The sequence below is a fragment of the Pantherophis guttatus genome, chromosome 3 (genome assembly GCF_059756535.1).
Source record: "Pantherophis guttatus breed Tessera chromosome 3, ASM5975653v1, whole genome shotgun sequence".
NCBI lineage: Eukaryota > Metazoa > Chordata > Lepidosauria > Squamata > Colubridae > Pantherophis > Pantherophis guttatus.
Genome location: NC_142065.1, coordinates 103,167,295 through 103,188,750, shown reverse-complemented (window position 1 = coordinate 103,188,750; position 21,456 = coordinate 103,167,295). Strand labels below are relative to the sequence as shown.

Sequence of the window (21,456 nt, the reverse complement as noted above, 5' to 3'; positions counted from 1 at the left end):
ATAAGAGACAAAATGGAGAAAACTTTAATATTAATAACATTAGGACATCATCAGGGTCACTATGCCAGTTGCAGAATATGGAAGTTAATAAATCAGGATTAGGCCATGTGCTTCTAAACACTTCCTACCTATCTGTCTCATAGAAACTAAGGATTCATTATTATTTTTTTAGATAGACTGAAGTGCCTCAGACTGACATGGATTTCAACTACCAGCAATGTTTCTGAATAAGACTTGTGTGCTCTACATGTAAGAGGAAAAAGAATCATGGGCTCAGAGAAGTGAATGCAGCTTTTGGGATTTGCAACAGTGAATTTGTGAAGTCAGCTCCTAAGAGAATCATTTGGTGATGGATCCCCTTTGTTAAGATTCCAAATTCTCAAAATTTTGATCTATATAAGCTCAACATATCAAAAACAAATACAATAAATCATGGTTTATTTTTTAATAACCACAAGCCTGCAGGACAGCAATTATAGGAACTGAAATCCAATATATCTAGACTACTAACATTGTGGTGTTATGCAGTTCATGCTGATTTTAAGACATATTTAATTTCTGGTTGGTTCTAATGGCTTTTATAGAGAGAAGTTTTTTTCAGCAACATCAATAAATTGAAACTTCAAAACCACTGACCAAATAACCATAAAACCTGTGGTGCAAGCCTTGAGAGAAGATTTATAAGAAGATTTTGTTCTGGGCCTTGTGGACATCAATACATCACTGACACTCCTTGGATACAATATTGCTGTTGTAGGTCTAGTCCTGATAGAACATGATATCTTAGTGCAAGAATGAACCCCTGCAGACATAAAATTTCATTCTGCTCAACTGTTAGGTGCTCTAGTATAATATTCTGCCATCGACAGCAGCCAAGAAGAAGCCTCTGAAAAATGCAAAAAAGCAAGAACTGATGTTGCTCTCAGCTTTAGTAAACAATAAAAGAATACTTTCCATGTTGCTATTATGAGTGTAGAATTTCAATAATTCATTTAGGACTCATTGCTAAGTAGATTGATCTGATTTATGTTTCCTTGACTAATATATGGAAGAGAATGCAAAATGGCATACAAAAATTCATGTTTAAGGATCACCCTCATAAAAATGTTTACTTTAGGATAAAATATGTCCTATGTGTTTTGTATTTTAATGCAGACTTTAAGTATCTTTTTTTTAAAATGAAACTTTGAAGCTTGAGGTAGAAACAAGGTGAAACAGATTTAAGAATACATGTAAACAGGGGTGGGATTCAAAAATTTTAGCAACTGGTTCTCTGCCTGGTTGCTGGATGGGCATGGCCATGGTGGACATGAGGGGGTCGTTTTCGCCCTCCCCAGGCTCCGTAGGCCGGAAACAGGCCAGTTTCTGGACTTCCGGTAGGCCCATTTTTTGCCCTCCCCAGGCTCTGGAGGTGTTCCTTGAGCCTCTGGGAGGGTGAAAACAGCCTCCTCTGGGCTACGGAGGCCCTCTGGAGGCCAGAAACAGGCCCATTTCCGGACTTCCAGAAGGCCTATTTTTCACCCTCCCCAGGCTCTGGAGGTGTTCCTTGAGCCTCTGTGAGGGTAAAAACAGCCTTCCCTGAACTCTGGAGGCCCTCCAGAGGTTGGAAACAGCCTTGTTTCTGGACTTCCAGAACCTCCAGGAGGCTCATTTTTTGCCCACCCAGAGCCTCCGTGTGGGCACTGGATTTACCTGGCATCCAAAATGGGCCCCGTGGAGACTCCTGGGAGGGGTGGGGTGGGCAGGGTCAGCCAGTCCTTGCAACCACCAGTTTGGTGAACCACATTAAAATTAACATCTGGTTCGCCCGAACTGGTCCAAACTGGCTAAATCCCACCCCTGCCCATGTAAATCTGACAATCATCCATGCAAAATAACTATTGGCAAATCCAAACTAGTTTAATCCATTTTTAAAAGCAACTTAAATTAACAATGAGTTTCACACTGTATCTTGAAGATCATATTATTTTGTTGTCTGTATAGATGAAGTACTGTAGCTGAGCTGTCCAACTATTGGGCCATCCCAAATCATCCTGTACATTCATAAGTCCAGCCAACTATCTTTGATGTAATAGGGCTTTGTCCTGTGCATAAACAAGCTTTTCCTAGATGTTGGCATTGGTAGCCACAACACAAAGGCTCAAAATTCAGACAAATGAGTATGAGGACATCTAAACCCCAGAATACCCTTGGGCCCACCAAAGATCATCCAACCACATTCAAGAAGTCTGGATACAATGGAGCTGCATCTTATCCATCCCAAAGCTGCTTTATAAACTGTAGGCAGAGCACTGCTGATAACTGGCACTTTCCCACAAGACAGATATGTGCCTGTATGTCTGCAAAGGGAGAAATATTTGAGAAGGGCCAATTTAGATTAAGGAAGTTCCATGCAATATCTTAGAATTCTAAACTATTTTGGTCAGTGATGGTCCTCCTCTCTCCTCTCACTCTCATTGGGAGAGCTACTTAAAATTTATTCTTATAAGACTCTTATAATCACTCTTTTTATCTTTATAGCAGCACTTGGCCAACTTTGGTTGATCTCAACAAGCTGAATTAAGATCTAAACTGAAGAGTATGAGAGAGCAGACTGCCCAGGACATGGCCAAACCTGAGCCCACTAAATTGGGTATAGGTAAAAGGACCTGTGAAAGAGAGACACTACTAAGAAATATCAACATTATAAGCTACACGGGGAAATTGAAAAGATACCCCAGAAGGACTGTTGCCTTCTGGCAGAAGATACAAAACAATTAAAACTCAGACCACACATTGTCTGAATAGTTTTTATCCCAGAGCTATAATTGCACTCAACAATGAACTAAAGGACCACCATCAGTGACCTGTTGGACAGTATTACTTGATCTGTTGTGTAGATGTTTGGGTGATTTAGGGGTGGAGAATTGTGGTGGGTGGGAGTGTGTTTGGGGATTGTTATGTGTGTTGGACCTGGTCTTTGGGTGTTAAGTGAATTTCATTGTATGGGTATACTGTGTATACACGTACAATGACAATAAAGTTATTTATACTTACACTTTATGTGAAATCATTTATGTATTGTTGCCAAGAGAGCTACATGGCCAAAGCAACTACCTTAATTCAGAGATCTGACCTTCGTAAACCTTCGTAGGTTTGATTTGTAAGTAGATGGAGCAGTATGTTTTTGGGCTTCATCAGTGTGGAAATTTAAACCTAGTCCTAATAGTATAAGTACATTATTGTGGAAGCTTTGTATATAAAGCACTCCACAGATTGCTGATTAGAACTGGCCATTTTGAATTATAGTGTGCATCCACCCATTTGCTTTAATCCACAGGCTTTATCCGTGAACATTGGCTATTGAGTAGCCAAGATATGATCCTGCACAGTCCTAAACCATATCAACTCCCTAATAGTTACACTCAGGGCTTTCCCAGTGTCAGATAAATATAAATTCAGAACAACAAATCATTCATGGGCAACAGGCACATCTTTGACAATTGTAAATGACTTTCACAAGCTGTTTCCTGTTCCCTGGTTTTTTGCAAGGCTGTCTGTTTTCCCTTCCTAGCAGGGAATGGCTCTCTGCAGATTTGATGTAGCCCATCTGTGAAAAGGTTTTCCCTTTTCCATCATCACCTGTTCTGCAGTCACCCCCTAAAAATCAAATGGAATTGAAAAATGAATACATAAAAAAGCCACCCCTTAAGTCAGCTTTGATTTGCCTTCCCCACTCTGCCAAGGAGCTGTCTTCGGAATGAGCTGCTGGAGAGAAAGACTGTTGTTTATTGTTGTCAAATCTTTCCAGACCAGCCAGATTAGCACACACGTACATCCTTTCTTACACCCATGTCATGTCCCTCTGTGACCCCCACCTGAGCAAGGGCGATGGGTGGGAGCCATTTTTATGGCAAAATACAGAAATCCAGAGAGACCATAGAATTAAAAAAAAGCAACCAGGAAGAGAAGAATATGACATTAACAGCCTGGTTACTCGTCTCCAACATTCCCCTCTGGGTCTGTGTGCGGTAAGCCATCCTAACCAATCGTGGTACAGAGACATAAACAGTCCACAACCAATCATAGCCGCTGTGTAAGAGCAACACTGGCACATGTGTGCCTGCAACCACAACCCTTTCTTGCACACCGTGGAAATCAAAGCAGGTTATTGCTCTCACACAGGGGCAAGAAAGCAGGAAGGCAGTGCAGCTACCTAATGTTGGCCTCACAAGCAGCCATGTGACTGACTGCCTCTGTTTGAAATTTACTAAAGAATTACATCAGTCTGGGAAGGGGAGGGGAGGAGGAAGGAGGAGGATGAAATCACAGGGGAGAGGAGAGGGATCTAGAACAAAAACATTTGTCTTCTTAAAAGGGTAATGTCATTGCCTGTTTTCTGCAATATTTATCTTCTCTTTTTATTGCTTTCTCCAACCTTGGCTATTCAGAGCACTTAATGTCTGTCAGATATTTAACATACTTCCTTCCAGAGGGAATTTCAGTTTTAACGCATCTGAAAGGTGCCGCATTGGCATACGTCACAATCGTTTGCCTATTGTCCCTTAGTCTTAGAAAACAAGGCTGATTGTTACAATGACGGGATGAACAAGAAGCAGAAACTTACATATTTGGGGACTGCGGGACTACCTGGATGTAACTCCTTAAAGCAGCTAAGCCTTTCTACAGGGTTTATTGCTTAAACTTAAACATTGTATGATGTCACTGACTTTTTGCATTTTTTGCTTTGTTTTTGACTTTTGGATTCCACTATTAACATTTTTTTTCTGTATTGTAATGCATTCTTAGGCATATTTATTGAGAAGAAAAGAATAGCAAAGCTGGAAGAACATAGTAATTGGGCCTTTTTGCCTGACCCCTGGTGCATACTGGAATCCAAATTAAAGTATCCCCGACAGATGTTTTTCTATTCTCTATTTGAACATAATCAGTGAACTCACCTCTCTTTTTAGTAATTGGACCCACTGTTTAGCTGTTCTTGGTGCTAATTAGAAGCGTTCCTAATATTCAACCAACATCCATCTTCTATAACTTAAAGACCATTATTCTGAGTCCTGCATAATGGAATGAAAGAGAACAGATGTTGACCACCATCTGTATCATATTCTTTCAGGTACTTGGAAAGAGCTATCATAGGCCTTGTGAGAGCCATTTTTTCTCAAAGCTAAAGTTAACAACTTAGCTCACTGTCTTCTTGCAAAACGTTTTCAGTCCCCTAAACATCTTGTCATTCTTTGCACCTATTCAAGTATGTCTGAATCTTTATTAGAATATGGAGCTCCTTACTGGATACATCACTTGTAATGCACTCTGACCACTATAGAATTAAATGAAATATTCCTTCCAATGATTTGAACTCTTTTAGTTATAGTGATACAGTTTGAAATTGCATGTCCTTTTTGGCAGGTGCGTTATTGCTAACTTATATTTTGGTTGTGATCAACTACAGTTCCAAAATTCTTTTCCCCATATACTATTATCAAATCAGTTATACTCAGGCTACATCTGAGCCTTTTATTTCCTTTACCTGAATGAAGAACATTTATATTTATCTGTTATTTTTAGCTTATTTTTCTAAATCTGTCAATGCTACTTCAAATTATGCTTTTGTTTTCTAGAATATTTGGTACCCTTCAGGTTCATTTCATCTGCTGATCTGATAAACATTGCCTACAGCTCTTCATCCAAGTCACTGATAAAAATATTGAAGCATACTGGGCCCACAACCAAACCCTGTGACATATCACGCCACTTTCATGAGTACTCTTTGAGCATAAATTTCCAATCAGATCTAAACTCACCTAGACATGCAAATCAACCTACTGGATTTAATTATTTTGCAAATCAGGGTACCTACATGTTTGCTAAAATCAACATATGTGATTTATAATATAAAATAATTTAGGCAAATAGCTTTCATACTGTTTATTTAGAAATATTAATTTGACAAGAATTGTTCTTTTCAAATTGATTATTTCTCGTAATAACTGCATTCCTTCCCCTATGCTTACAGATCTACCTCTTGTAGAATCTTCCCCATTATGGACCCAAATTGAGTATTCTACAACTCCCAAGCATTTCCTTCCTTTCCCAATTTTTGAAGAAAGAAATATTTGCTATCTCTAGGCACAAGATAGGCTATGTTACTCATTCTCCAACAACATTAGGTCCAACAACTTTCCTCTTTTATTTTAGGATGCAATCTATCTGTCTTTCCTGATTATGTGTAGATCAAATTCAAGCTGGGATCTTGTTCCATCAATCAATTTTTAACATTTTCTCATTTACAATTGCTTCAAAGAAAACAATGAACCAATATAGGGGCATTTCTGTCTTTTCAATGTTACCTGTTTCCTTTTTGCCATTTTTATTGTATTTGTTTCTTGATTACTACTATGGTTTTTTAAGATACATACAGTACATATAAAAGCACAGCCTGAATACATTTGATGTAATACAACACATTCTGTCATTAAATTTTCCCATTAAGTTTATTTATCTTATAAACTGCTATATTGACAAAGAAATCTCTATTCAGTTTTCTTAGTGAATTGGTTTTGTTTTTTATTCAGTAGAAAATATCATGATGGGTTATTTCCATGCTTTCGTGAGAAAGGGTCTATGCCCTGTTTAATGCAAAGAATCCAGAATCTGGTTTGGGAAAAGAAGTACTGCACCTTAAAATAAATATTTCTCATGGCTTATGTTTATTTTGAACTATTCAGAATGCAGACATCTGTACCAACAAGTTATGGAGAAACAGTCCTTGCTAATCGATCAACATTGCAATGCTCTACTTCACTCTCTCTAATGTCAGGTTCATGAATCCAATGAAATTTATTAGATTTTTATCCCATTCTTATTATTTTTATAAGTAACTTAAAGTAGTGAACACACTTAATACTCCTTCCTCCTTCTGTTTTCCCCACAACAACCCTGTGAGGTGGATTGAGCTGAGAGTGACTGCCTAGTCACCCAGCTAGCTTTCATTACTAGAATTTATAGTTTCCTGCTTTCTAGCCTGGTATCCTTTTATGATTATTCTTCTGAGTGTGGGTGAAGGGATTTAAATGGAAGCTTTAAAATGAATCTTTATTATTTTTATAAATAACTTAAGGTGGCATTTCTTCTCAGAAGTGACTTCAGTTATGTTCTTATTTTCAAATCACTACTTCACTACTGTAGCTTCATTACTGTTTATGTACGTTTGTCAAATCAGAAATAATCTGACTAGAAAAATAAATCAATGTTGTGACTAAAAAAACAAGATGTGTAAGGAAATGTGGTATTGGTCAGCAAGACAAATACTAACCCCATTTAGAGTGTAATTCGATGCTCACATATTTGGATTTAATTGACACTGAACCTCTGGGTAAATACATATAGGTTTTTGCAATGAATTATCTGGACAGCAAGCAGTTAGGCTGCACTTTATAAATGGCATTGGAATATTTAATAAGAAAAAAAATAGTTATATGATTTCATTGAAACATACCTCCAGATAAAAGCAGAAATTCTGCTTAAGACCACTTTTTAAAAAATAGATTAAGATCTGGCTTTTGTGAGGGAGTTTGGGTGTAAAGTCCATTAAATCATTGGCAAATTGTTTGCTTTATTATTGAAACAGGGAAAGTTTATCAAACTTGTTTGAATATGTGTGTACAATTTGATCATGAAGTGCTTCCCTAGACAATGTACAAAACTGATATGAAATTCAGTTTTATCATATTGCCTCAGTATTGCTGCTGCATTTTGCACTAACTATGCTTTGCAGACCAAATATAAGGCTAGCATCATGCAATATACACGATAATAATAGAGGCATGATGTTATCACTGTCTAGGATCCTTGAGTTAAGCTATTTTTTTTAATAAAAAGTTTTTAATTTTTAAAAAAGAGCTAAGTTACTCTTGTCCTGGTGATTCAGCTGAACCTAGTAAAGTGTGTTCTTTATCATTATGGCACTTGGTTTTTTAGGGACAATAAACTCCAAACTTCACTTTTACTCCTTTAAAGAGGATTGCAATCAAGGACAAGTTAAAGCTCTGATTTCTTAGTTCTTGGAACTAATATCCTACAGATCCACCCCTTATAACTGCATTCAGAAACTATCTAGGAGTATGCAGCCTTTTCCTAAATGTAATGGAAAAAGCTGGGCACAGTACAGGTAGTCCTTGACTTATGACCACAATTGGGCCCAAAACTTCTGTTGCTAAATGAGACATTTGTTAAATCAATTTTGCCCCATTTTACGACCTTTCTTGCCAGAGTTGTTAAGTGAATCACTGCAGTTGTTGAGTTAGTAACATGGTTATTAGGTGAATCTGGCTTCCCCATTGACTTTGCTTGTCAGGTGGTCACAAAAGGTCATTGCATGATCCCAGGACACTGCAACTGTCACGAGTCAGTTGCCAAGTATCTGAATTTTGTTCATGTGACAATGGAGATGCTGCAAGAATCATTAAGTGTGAAAAATGGTCATAAATCACTTTCTTCAGTGCCGTTGTAACTTTGAACAGTCACTGAACTATTGTAATTCGAAGACTATCTATATTATCATCACAAAGTGATCCAAATCTGCTTTGAAGGCTCCATAGAAATTAGAATAGCATTAGAGAGAAAATGGTCATCCAATGCTCTCTGCTACTTAGCTTCCAGACAAACATTCTAGAACAACCTCCTCCACCCACAAGCTTAAGTGAGGCAATCCAAAAAGAAATCAAGCAAAAACAAGTGAAGCAACTAGGAATGTATTGATTTCCAAATATTCTTGACTCTTTAGTAGATTTATTGAGAATGTATTGTTAAATATAACCAACTTTATTATTCATATTTTGCTTGTCCAATTATTACAAATGAGAGGTTCTTGGTGCTCTCTGAGCTTGTTTTCTTGCAGACGCTTCGTTACCCTAACTAAGTAACAAAATCTGCTCAAAGCTTTTTGAATAAGCTCTTCCTAGAATGATGCGAAACCACTATTATTCTTCTGAATAATTTCTGTGGAAAGGAATTATTATTTTTGTGTTACAGTGAGAGTAAAGGGTTAACTTGCCACTTCCATATTCACAAGGCGGCTTTAGAGCGAAAACCTGGGAGACGAGGGAAGCCGTTGACGGTTGGACTAACAAGAAAAAGAAGTAAGCAGCGCTGCGTATTTAAAATAAAGGAATATTTTGCTAGCTTCGTGGCAGACTCTTCAGTAATCATTCTGCAATTATTACAGTTTTGTCCTAAACTGTCCGTCCATGCCGCTTTATTGGTAAACAAACTCTGAATCACGTTCAGTGTGTTTATGCCTAATTGGAAAAAAAACCCCGTGCAAATCAATGCATGAAATCTTAATTAAATAACTCTTAAAGTGACGGCCGCGGGATTTACGAATATTTTTGTCTTTGTCGCCAAAATAAAGGTCGGAACCCTCGTGTCCAGCTAAACCCCCGGTTTCGTCACAATTCCCTACAGAAGCGAACCGCAACGTCTCTCAAGAACCCACGAGGGTTTCAGCGTTGCTCTTTTAAAAGCAGCCAGACGGCGCTGGAACCTTTTCCTTGCAACCTTCCTCATTGGCCGAAGGTCGGGGATAGGCGCGCGCAAAAAGGAGGCGCGCGCCAGAGGCACGCTGGGGTTGGCGGAGAGACGATTCAAGCGCGGCGGGTACGGCCGGGGCTTCTGATTGGTCGGAACGCAGAGGGGCGATATAAAAAGCGCGCGTCCCGAACAGGCTTGCATTCGGCGGCGGTGGAATGCAGGCGGGTTGATTCTGCGTCGCGATGTCGCCGTGATTTGCTCCGGCTAATTTTTAAAAACAAGAAACACCGCCGAGTTTCGTGCGGGTGCAAGAGCACAACGTATTTTCGGGGGAGGCTTTGCTTCGCCTCTCCGTCGAAGTGGGTGTCCGCCGGCGGCGATTCCCCGTGAAGTTGCCTACCACGCACCGGCAGAAAGGCGGCATGGAGTGCAAGCTGGAAGCTCACCGTATCGTCAGCATCTCGCTAGGCAAGATGTACAGCGCGCGAGGTCAACGCGGCGGCGTGAAACTGCACAAAAATCTTCTCGTGTCGCTTGTCCTGCGCAGCGCCCGGCAAGCCTACCTGAGTGAACTCGATTGCTCCCCTTCGCCTCCTCTCGCTGCTGCTCCCTCGCCGGCAGCCGCTGCGCTGAATCCTCTCCGAGATGGTGGGGAGGAAGGAGGACGCCCGCCGCTGCCTTTCTTCTCTCCTCCTCCTCCTCCTCCTCCTCGCGCCTTTCTGCCGCCGGCCCGGGCGACGTTGCCGTCTGATCCCCGGACTTCTCCGTGGTGCCGGAAGCTCCCGTCGCCGTCGGACTGGGAAGTTCAGCGGTTGCCACGCTGCTGCTGCTGCTGCTGCGACTGCTGCTGCTCCACCTCTTTCGTGAGCGAGGCTGGCAAACGGCCGGCCGAGGCTGCTCCTGCCCTCGACTGCTCCAGAAAACGGAACGCTGCTCTGCATCCCGATGGCGGGACCGAGGAAACGTCTCCCGGCAGCTCTCCGCTGAAAAAGGTCCGCAGGGAGGAAGAGGAGGAGAAAGAAGAGGACATGGAGACGGGCAATGTGGCCAGTCTCATCAGCATCTTCGGCTCCAGTTTCTCGGGACTACTCAGCAAAAAGTCCTGCGGGGGCGAGAGGGAGGGCAGCAATCAGCGGGGAAGGCGGCAAGAGAACGAGGAGGAGGAGGCAAGAGGGGCTGAGGCAGAGCCCGGGCAAATCTGTTGCGACGAATCGGTGCTACGAAACCTCAACCCTTGGAGTACGGCGATTGTGGCTTTCTGAACTTTTCCTTCCTCCCCAACTGATCCCGGTGACACAATATGGGACAGCTTTGATTCAGACGCTGGAGGGAGTAGGCAGCTAGGGCCCCGTCTGATAGGAATGGGGACATGTCCTCCTTAAGGAGAAGCTGTGTTTGGTGATGGGACTCAATCAGAGCAACCCCAGCTGCCCTTCACACTTCTTTTCTGGATGCCCTTGGTGGCTAGTGTCTCATTCTGCATGAAAGTATTCCAGCTAGTTTCCACCTGCTCAGAAATTCCCTTTTCCCCCTTTCTTCTCTCCACCTCCAAGCTTTTGGGAAGGTTAGAGTAGACCTCTTGTTATCCTACCACGCCGAGCATGTTCTGTGAGTTCATAAAGTCTTCAAACAACATTTGGGACCCAAGGGGAGAGCTTTCTCACCCTGCTATAAGGCTGTGTTGATGATGGGTGCTGCTGAGATGTGTTAACAAATCTATAGTTTGGAGTTCTCTGGGACTTTTGTTGCTCCTGGTCTTTGTTATATAAAGGCCCTTGAAGGAAAAGTGGGTCTTAATGGATGTTTTGTACAGTAAGCTCTTTTCTCTGGTTGTGTTTTGTATGAAAATGTAACTGCGTGTGTGACACGTATTAAAATATTTTGACATTGTTAACATTACACGTGTTCCTGTAATTTCTGGGATGGGGAGTTGGGCAAGGATTGGGAGCAGATGTGTAGAATATACTTCTCCGTGCTGATTGGATTGATGACACCCATGTATCAGGAGAGAGCATCAAGCTAGGAAAGGGCAATCTAGGATAAAGGATAATTTAGGATGGGAGTTGGAAAAGGATAGTCCTTGACTTACCCATTTTGCAAATCTGACAAAGGGAAAACTTAACATGTGAATTATGTTTCAGGAGCCATAATTGACTGAATTGCCTACATCAGTGTAATGTGATAAATTTCTTTGCTGGTAAGCCTTCATTACATGCAAGTGATCACCTCATGTGATGGAATTATATCTGACTTTGATTAGAAGCTATTTTGGATACCTCTGTCCATGAAGAGTCTAGTACTCCAAAGTAATGTTTTGCAATCCTGGCAGCCTGAAAATATGTGGACTTCAATTCCCAGAATTCCCCATCCACTGCTCAAAAGTCCCTTATGGGATTGCTATTTTAATCAGTGCCAGTTTCTCACTTATATCAAGAGAATGGCTACCCTTTCTTGATCTGTGGCATAACATGGATGAAGGCCAGGTTGGTACCATGGACAGCTTTACTCAAAGGAAAGCATAAGTACCTCCCACTTAGGATACCTGAGGAAACCTGTCTGAGAGTTGCAAACTTAGAACAGCTCTTTTGACCAGGCACGGCAGGCTGTCAGCATCATCCTAAATGTGGCTAATGAAGAAGCTTTGTCTTGTCTGTAAACTGAAAGGTGAATACTGTTCATACTAATCTTCATCTCTGCTTGAGGGATTTGAAGCTTGTAAAACTACCTCCTAAGCTTCCTCAGTGACATAAATTCCAAAGGAAATCTGTTCTCACATCTTAGAAAAGTTTTACACTTCCCTGAACCATGTACCTTGAAATGAGTGTTTGTTTTGAGTAGGCTTGCTTTATAGAAAAAATAGGCAAACTGACTAGTTTGGAAGTACCTCAGGAACATTCCATTTTTATTTATTTAATATTTATTACAAAGAATAAAAGCAGAACTCTTAGAAAATTAGGCATGCTTTCTAGCATTTTTCTTTTGAGCAGAAATATATCTGAGGGAAATATCTTTTCATGTGAACCTCCACCTGAAATGGTGGCCTAGACCAGTGTTTTCCAAACTTGACCCTTTGAAGATGTATGGACTTCAACTCCCAGAATTCCTCAACCAGGCATACTGGTTGGGGAATTCTGGGAATTGAAGTCCATGCATCTTAAAATAGCCAAGTTTGGGAAACACTGGCCTAGACTAACACTGTCACATTGCCATTGGAACTTTGAAGTTATGTCAGATGTAGGTTATTCTTGGCTGTGTTTCCTTGACCCCTTAACATCTAAGGTCACAAAAAAAGACAATTCAACAACTGCCTAAATAGTCTGTAAAAACACTTATGTTTTACTATAATTGGGCACAGGGACTAGAGAGATGAGTCGAAGTGTAGACTGTAACCATTTATTGACTTTTTGCTGAGACTGACTGAAAAGTTGGTGATTTATGGATCTATATAGAAATAAGGGATGAATTAAGGCAAGAATGATTTGTCTTATGGGGGGAGTAAAGAATTTTCAAATTAGTTTATAGTTGTGATGAAGATCGGAAGCCACTTTATATACTTTTTCTTTGCACTCATTCTCTATCTGAATTTAGTTTGTATTTGTTTTTTCTATAAACAAAGTAAAAACTTTCAGTAAAAATGATGATGAAAAAATGCAGAGACTAATAGGGTTTTAAGTTAGCCATGGCCCAAGACTCACTTATTTCAATATAATATGTGCCATTGAAACTAACTCAGATTTGAGAGAGTAATAATTTTGACTGACAGTTAAGGTAAGTTAGCCCTGTATAATTTTGCTTTCCCCTCTTCATAGCTTCTAACCTGAAACTAGACATATTAATTACAAAATAACATTTTAGCTTCACTATTTTCCTCCCCAAGCTTCCCTTTTCTGCATCTTTATATGCCAGACCACCATTAAAGGTGCAATTAGATTGAAAAATGAGTGGCAACCATAAGAACAGAAGAAATTTCAAGCCTTAGAACAGTGGTGGGTTGCTACCGGTTCAGTCCGGATCTTGTGAACCAGTAGTAATAGCGGCGGGAGGCTCCACTCAGATGTCATCACGGACGCTCTGCGCATGTGCAGAAGCGCCGTGCGCGAGCTCCCATTGGTAGCAAAGGTAAGTGGAACTCACCCCTGCCTTAGAATATTGAGTATGTGTAGCTGGCTGTTTATGTCATGTTTGTAAAATAATTTCTATCTGTATAGAACAAAAAGTTATAAGTAAACTGCTATGTATCTTTAATTGCCTTTGGTTTTAGGTAGAAAAAGTGGTATTGAGTATTTTTCATTCTAGCAATCTATTGATGGCATATCTTAATGGAGGAGTAATTTAAAAGAAGCAAAATGTTTTCTCTTACAAATTGAGCTAGGGATTTGCTTACACTCTTCCCTAACAGCAGGAAAGAAAGAAAAGTTGGATGGTTGCTGCTTTGGTTAAAGGAAGAATATCATGGAAACCACGCGGGATCCCAGATCATGTCCAGAAATCATTTTATTCCACCATGCTAATAGACAGATTGGCTGGGAATTGAGTTGAGTTTGTAATCCAAAACATCTGGGTAGCACCTCTATGGGGAAAGCTGTACTAAGAGTTTGATATTGTGGAGGTTTACTTTAAAGAAACGTGCATAATTAGGTAAACGTAAGATGTTTTAATGTGCCCATTTGCCATTTTACTAGCTTTGAAACAGGGAGGATTGAATGAAAGGACATTTGTAGGTAATTTACATCTCGGGACATCTTTAGTCCCATTCTTGTTTTAGGAAGAGAAAAGAAAATGGTTTGCAGTACAGTGGTTTGCTTCTAATGTTCTGCTTTTGTGTTATTGTCTTATTTAATAGTGGTGTAGGAGAGATTAGCTGGATTTCTCAGGAATGCCTTATTGCCTAGTTAAAAATGTTGAGATCTGGAACTTCATGCAGGGTCCCATCTGTAGTAGAATATTAGTTAATCACCTCAATGAGAAGTGAGCTAAGCTGCTATAGTAAGAATTCTCAGCCAGGTTTCTTATTCAACTGTGAATATGGGAAAAAAAGAGGCTAACAATAACTATGGGAAAGGTGGAGTCTCTTCTATGGAAATGACCAAGGATACTGAGGAAATAAAAGGGTCCACCCAATTGCTAAGAGTAAATGTCTTTCCACCAAAATAGGTTTAGCTATTCTTGCTATAATTGACTTTCTGATTTGTATGTCTGTGTGCTGGAATCTGGGGATGTAAATTGTTAAAGCTAAACGGCACTAATAATGCTAATATTAGACTTTGTCCCAGTGGTAAAATCTAAAATTTGTTACTACTGGTTCTGTGGGCGTGGCTTGGGGGGGTAATGTGACTGTGGGCGTGGCCAATTTTTTAAAACTTTTAAAACCATTTTTTTCTACAATCTCTTCAGCGAAGAGGTTGTAAAAAATACTTTCAAAAGGCTCTGATGATCCCAGCTGAGTTTTCTGATCGTCAGAGGCATTTAAAAGAAAAAAAGGGTTTTTTTCTTTTAAAAACCTTTGACAATCCCAGCTGAGCCACGCGATCATCAGAGGCTTTTTTTTTTTACTTTTAAAAGCAGGTTGTAGAAAAAATGCTTTTAAAAGTAAAAAAAAAAAGCCTCTGATGATTGTGTGGCTCAGCTGGGCATGAGGGGGGAGGGCAGGGATTTTTGCTACCGGTTCTCCGAACCACCTGCCTCCATCGCTACCGGATCAGGTGATCCGGTCCGAACTGGGAGCATTTCAACCCTCCTTTGCCCCCCAAACTGCTTTCAGTTTTACCTTCATCTGCCTATGACAAATGGCTACCTTAGTTGTCACTCCCAGGTTCATGATTCTGCTGGTTGCGGATGATCTATAATACAATATGCTTAGAAAACACCTGGATGAAGATTATCTTTGATTTGAACATTTCCCTTCAACTGTGGAATAAAACATTTCTTTTTGTAAAGCAGAGAAGGATTTCCTAATCTGCTATCTTCCAGTTATGTTGGACACCACCACCAAAATATCCCTGGTTATGGGTGGGAATGCTGTGACCTATAGTTTTCATCTAAACCAGAGGTGTCCAATCTTGGCAACTTTAAGACTTGTCAACTTCTACTTCCAGAATTCCCCAGCCAGTATGTCTGGCTGGGGAATTCTGGGAGTTGAAGTCCACAGGTCTTAATGTTCCCAAGGTAGGACACCCCTGGTTTAAAGGTTACTGATTTGGATTGAGATCAAAGTTGGGTTGTTATGAATAAAGTATAAGGAAAGCAGCAAAGGAATCTTTAATTACAATATGACCTAGAAACTACTTCCACATGAGAAGTAAATCAACAATTGCAACTGAACAAAGAAAGTCTCTTAGAGTAGATAAAATTAAAATGACAATAATAAATTATGACTGTCTTCCAGGTTAATTACAGCAAGCCTACTTTTCTGAGAAATAAGAGTGCTGTTAGACTAAGAAAAATGTCCTCATATTAAAAGGCCCCTGCCTATATTTCTTTAAGAAACTTTGTGACTGAAGGCTAAAATAGCTTGGACTGAATGATTTCTTCCATTTCAGCTTCTCTACTATGGCGGTTTTGTGCCTGGAAGTACCCTAAGCATCTCTGATATCAAGAAAATTGACAACAGCTTCTATTTAAAGAGTTTCAAATCTTTGAACTAGACCTTACTTATTCACTACAAAAAGACCTGAATGCCTAATGCAGAGATAGATTAAAAATACTTTTGAGGAACAAAATAAGTGTACTATGCACAGACCTGTGATCAGGTGAGTGCTAAACAGGGGCAGATCCTGGTTAGTGCTTGGGAATCCAGTAAGACATACCTGTTTACAAACTCAAATGAGTAGCTGCAAATATCCCTAAAGATGACAGAAGCAAGTTGTTTCCATGCTGTTTGTTTGTTTACTTATAGCCCATCTTTATTTTTAAAATCAGCCCAAGGTAGCAAACATCCAACATATCTTCCTCTTCCTATTTTGTGAAGTGGGTTGGGCTGGGAATGAGTGACTGGCCCAAAGTCACCCAGCTGGCTTTTATGGCTAAGGCGATGTGTGAACTCATGATCTCCAGCTTTCTAGCCTGATGCCCTAACCACTAGACCAAACTGGCTCTGTTACCAAGAAAAACCCATGGATGTGTCCATATAGTCATCAAGGGCCCTGGTAACTGAGCAGTCTTCCTTTTATGTGTGAACAAGGGAAGACTCCCCATGTTATACTGTTATTGTGGGAGACACTGCAATGCTTTTTGAGTTTTCAAGTGGAGAAACTGGCATGGAGGGGAACCGTAGATTTTTCATAAGTGGTCCAATGGTTCTTGGTTTGCTTTTGCCGTGGCCTTCTACCTCCCTCCCTCCATGAATCAACAGCCTACCTTAAGAAAAATGTTTCCCTGTATCAAATTTACACAGGCAGAATTTCCATGTTCAGAAGCAGTGTATCTCTAAAGAGCTGTTATGAATAAACATTCCCCTCCCACAAATTTCCTCACAGCTCAAAGCTAGAAAATTAGCAAGGAATTAATGTAGTTAAGCTGTGTTTAGAGACAATTATTGGGAAAGACATGACCTTGGATGACCAGCTTGGGAAAATACAAACATTATCTATATAAATCTCTGGCTTATCTCAGCAGCCTGGAATTTTGTGAGTCTCTTGAAGAGAAAAAAAAGTTCAGGGGCCTGCATTCCTTAATGCAATCTTTCTGCAGTTTACTGAAAAAGAGCAGGCTATCCACTAAAGGTATCAGAATGACAGTAAAGCTGTGGATGGGTTAAGGTGGTGGACATATCTATGGCCGTGGTTAAATGCTAAATTGCTGCCACTTTCAGAATGACTGGTGAGATGGGGAGTCAGTGGTTGTCTGGACAGGATTCAATTTGGTTCTTTGGCCATTCTAAAGAAAGAGATTAAATCTGATCTGACAATAAAATTTTGGGGCGTAGCTCTATTTTGCAGTATAGTTGCTTCTCTTTGGGGTTTCAGCTAGCTTGGCACAAGAGCTTTGTAGTGGTATGTAGCAATGAGAGGGAAAGAAATACCCTTCTTCAGAAATGTACAGTGTGCTACATGCGCCTGCATTAGGGTTAATGTATGCTGTACTTGACATGTTATAAATGGGAGTTCCCCAGCCTGATATCATCCAGGCACAGTGCTGGTTGAGGATAACAGATGTTTCTAGAATCATAAAATGTAAATGGTGGAAGGGACCTTGGAGGAATGCAAAACCCCAACAGATTGCCACCCAGCCTTTGTTTAAACCCTTCCAAAGAATGAAAGTCCCAGGCAGTCTGTTTTGTGGGCTAATACATTTGAAGGACATCAAGTTGGAATGCTAGCATATTGTCACTTTGCTCTTTAGCATCCCTTTTGTTCCTCAAAGCAAAACATTTTCTGGGTAGAGAAAAAGGGAAGGTAGGTTTTTAATCCCATGATGTGAAATCCATTAGTAGTATTTTTCATGTCTATCACACTAATATATAAAGGTGTCATCAAATCCATTCCATCTTCTGAAATTGTTCAGTTAATACCTGTGTTTGCAGTATTTCCAAAATGTCAGGAACATGCTGTTTCTTCTGTCTAGGTAAATGCGAAGAATTTAAGTTTTAAGTTTGAATTTGTGCCTTTGGTCGAATACCAGCAAACTGAAACTTAAGTCACATAAAATAGAAATGTCTCTGATCAATATAGTTCTATCTGGATTTGATTTCAGCCCTATTGATTAGCCTTGACCTGAATGCTTAACTTTATTCAACCTGAGATCATACTATATTCTCCTATACAAGCCAGATTTTAAGACTTTTAGAAGACTCTTACTTCTGTGTAATTATTAAGTAAAGTTCAAGGAACTTCCTAGGACCTGGAACTCCCTACCAAGGAAGGTCTGTAACTGATGAATTCTATTTGCAGTAAGGGTTCTTGATTTCATTAAGTAATTTATGTTAGCTGTGGTAAATATGCTCCAAATGTATTTATTCTATAGTCTTCTTAATTTTTCTTTTATTTTGCATGTTACTATTATTAATCACCTTGAGGGCAATTTTATACAAAAAAAAAAAAAATAGGGTTAGGGAATTTTACCTAATCAATTAGCTAAAGGCACACTGGGATTTCCAGAAGTACTAGACATCTATATGCTACGTCCATAGAGATACCCATCATTATGTTGACTCATTAACTTAATGCTGTTTGCCTTCCTGCCCAAGGAATGCTAATTTGTGGCAATTATTTTGCATTATTAACAATGGGACATATATTTGAGTTCCCTGTGAGTTCAGATAAATTCAGAGTACTTTAGGATTTGACATTATCTATCCCTGGCTCAGCTTCACTACTGAAGAGGAGGTCGGTATTTATTATAGAACTAATCTGCCATATTTAAGGGACATGTTTGTACTTTGAGTAGCACTCTTAAGTGTAGTCATGGAAGATTTTTCCTGACCCCTCTGCTTTCAGAATATTAGGGAGTAGCTTCCAAGTTCTGTTAACTGAATTTCTCCTTTTCTACAACAATTCAGGGTGTGGGACGGGTGAGTTCTAACCGGCTTTACTACCGGTTCTCTTTGTGTGCGCGCTTTGTGCGTGATCACCTCTTCGGTTGTACGCTTTGCGCGTGATTGCTGCACGCATGCTTGGTTCGCTCGCAGGCACACCAAACTTGCGCTTTGCGTAAGCGAGTTGCGAATCTGCCCAACTGAGGTACGGCAATCCGCTCTGCCGCACCTCTCAGCTGGGTGAAAAAAGAAGAAATATAAGGTCAGAATAACGCAGGGGCAGGCGGGAGGGCCCAGCTCCCGAAGACAGAGAACCGGTTCGGTGACGTCATATCGTCACCGCTACCGGCTCTCACGAACCGGGAGGAACCCACCACTGGTGTGGGAGTCTTTTCTTCTTTTGAACTTGAATGCTGGATTAAGCTCCTGTCAGACAAACAGGGCCAGTGTGTGAACCAATCTAGGAAAGAGTAACGGGATCCCTGATTGAGCATGGTAAGAAAATGGTGCCTTGCTTCTGATTGGTAATCTCAGTCCTATTCTCACAGTTTAGAAGAACCCATCCTCTGCTGCAAAGCAACGTAATGAGAAACAGAAATCTGAGCAGGTCAAAATGTTTCCATCTTCCCCTCTGTCTAACCAGCTGCTGTTCATTTGCAAAAAGGCAATTTACTAAATATGGCAAGTAAGGATGAAATCCTCCACGGATTTCTCTGGGAGGGAGTGATACTTGTTAAACTCAGCAGGACTTATTCTGAATTGAAATCTAGGATTGAACTGTAAAGAGGCTCAGATGGAAGCAGAGTGAGATGAGATCAGGTGCTTAAGAACCATGAATCAGGGAGGGAGGGAGTCAGGTAGAATGGAGTAGAGTAGAGAGAAATGGAAGGAAGTGCTTATTTTTCCAGGACATTGTTTGAGAACAGAATGAGATTGACTCTGATTTTGCTAAACAAGCAATCTGCATTTTGCCATAGTTCCTATGTCGGTTCCAATTCTATATGAACCAGATGGAGTAAACTTCTCAAAAATTGCTCAACAATGTTGGGGGTGTTGGGTTTTTTTTTTTTTTTTAGTACATGGAGCATTGCACATTTGGAATCCCAAAGCAAGTTCCCTCCTTTCTTTGGAGAGCGTGTGCCAGATTTTAGCCTGGAAACAGCTGGAATCAGAAATGGAAAAGGGAGGAGCTCTAAAAGGGAGCCAAGTTTCCCTTTGATGAAAATGCATGGGAGGCATCTGTCAGCTTTAACAAAGCCCTTGGCCCTGGACCTCTGGGACTCTCCTTGCAGATACCTGCAATGGTTGTGACTTGCTCAACCCAAAAGTTGAGTTATCGGGATTTTTTTTTTCAAGTAGACTGTCATTTAATCCAGGAGTGTATTGCATCAAACAAAGCAGCTGATAATGAAATAAATAGCGGTAGACTATTTCATTATCAGAAAAATTGTGCCACCGAAATTGCCATTTTTTCCACTCCGTTTCAGCGGCATAATCCTGCAGTACATACCGTAGTTCCACTTTAGAAACAAATAATGCATACAAGCAAAAATCCCATTAGTTGACAAAGAACAGATAGGAACAGTCACATAGCAGGGCCAATTGAACATTATTGAATTCCTATTAAAATAGTTGAAACACACACACTAACCTCAACACTCCAGAAACTTGCGTTGTTTTCTGTTGTACAACAAAACATGAGCTCTTCAGATATAATAAATAGTGAGAAATTGTATTTTTGCAGTATTCCAGGTTACACTGCTTATATCTCAGAAAGAAACACTTTAGCTCCTGTCTCCAGTTTTAATCTTTGTCAAGCAAACAGTTTTAATACTCGGCAGCATCCATCTACATAGTGACCTGTTTGTTATTGCCAACAGTGAGGATTTTAACCCTCAAGTAATGCCACCCAGGGGTACTCCTGGCAGGTTTCTTTCCAGCTTTCAAAGTGACCTCAGATGCCAAGCAAACAATAGCTCTGTAGTCCCCCACTTCCCCCCTTTTTTTGTTCAAAATCCAATATACTGCATTTTGGCACACACTAGCACTGTGTATTCCCTGCCTTCACATGTGTGCTGGGGCCGAGTGAGGTTTTGGTTCTGTTGCCAACAGTTATTAATGCAGCCATAAAAAAAAAAAAAACCACCCAGCCATCTGCTCTTTGCAGCAATCGTTCTAGCTTGGGGAACACGTGAAGCTTCCTGGGGATTTTTTCCCCCCTTCTTCATCCACACTGCACACATGCGCTTTCTGCCAACATTGTCTGACCTCAGCTGTCATCTTTGTTTTTGGAGGGGATTAATCTTGAGCCTAAGGATAGGTTCGGACATGTCTAATGCAAAGGAAAGACTGCTAGGATTGGAAGAACAATGGAGCTTTTATTGCAACTGCAATAAAACTGCTGTCAGCAAAGGGATATATGGGTGATGAGACGTCGTGTGGGCTAGAAAGTCCTT

At 40.4% G+C, this 21,456-nt stretch overlaps 1 protein-coding gene across 1 annotated transcript; it reads left to right on the top strand.

The window, feature by feature from the left end:
• The first annotated feature begins 6,338 nt into the window (after window positions 1–6,338).
• IER5 (immediate early response 5) lies at window positions 6,339–11,427 on the top strand. The gene has a single exon (XM_034409678.3). The coding sequence runs from the start codon at window positions 9,951–9,953 to the stop codon at window positions 10,788–10,790; it is 840 nt and encodes a 279-aa protein (XP_034265569.2). The 5' UTR covers window positions 6,339–9,950; the 3' UTR covers window positions 10,791–11,427.
• The last annotated feature ends 10,029 nt before the right edge of the window (window positions 11,428–21,456 follow it).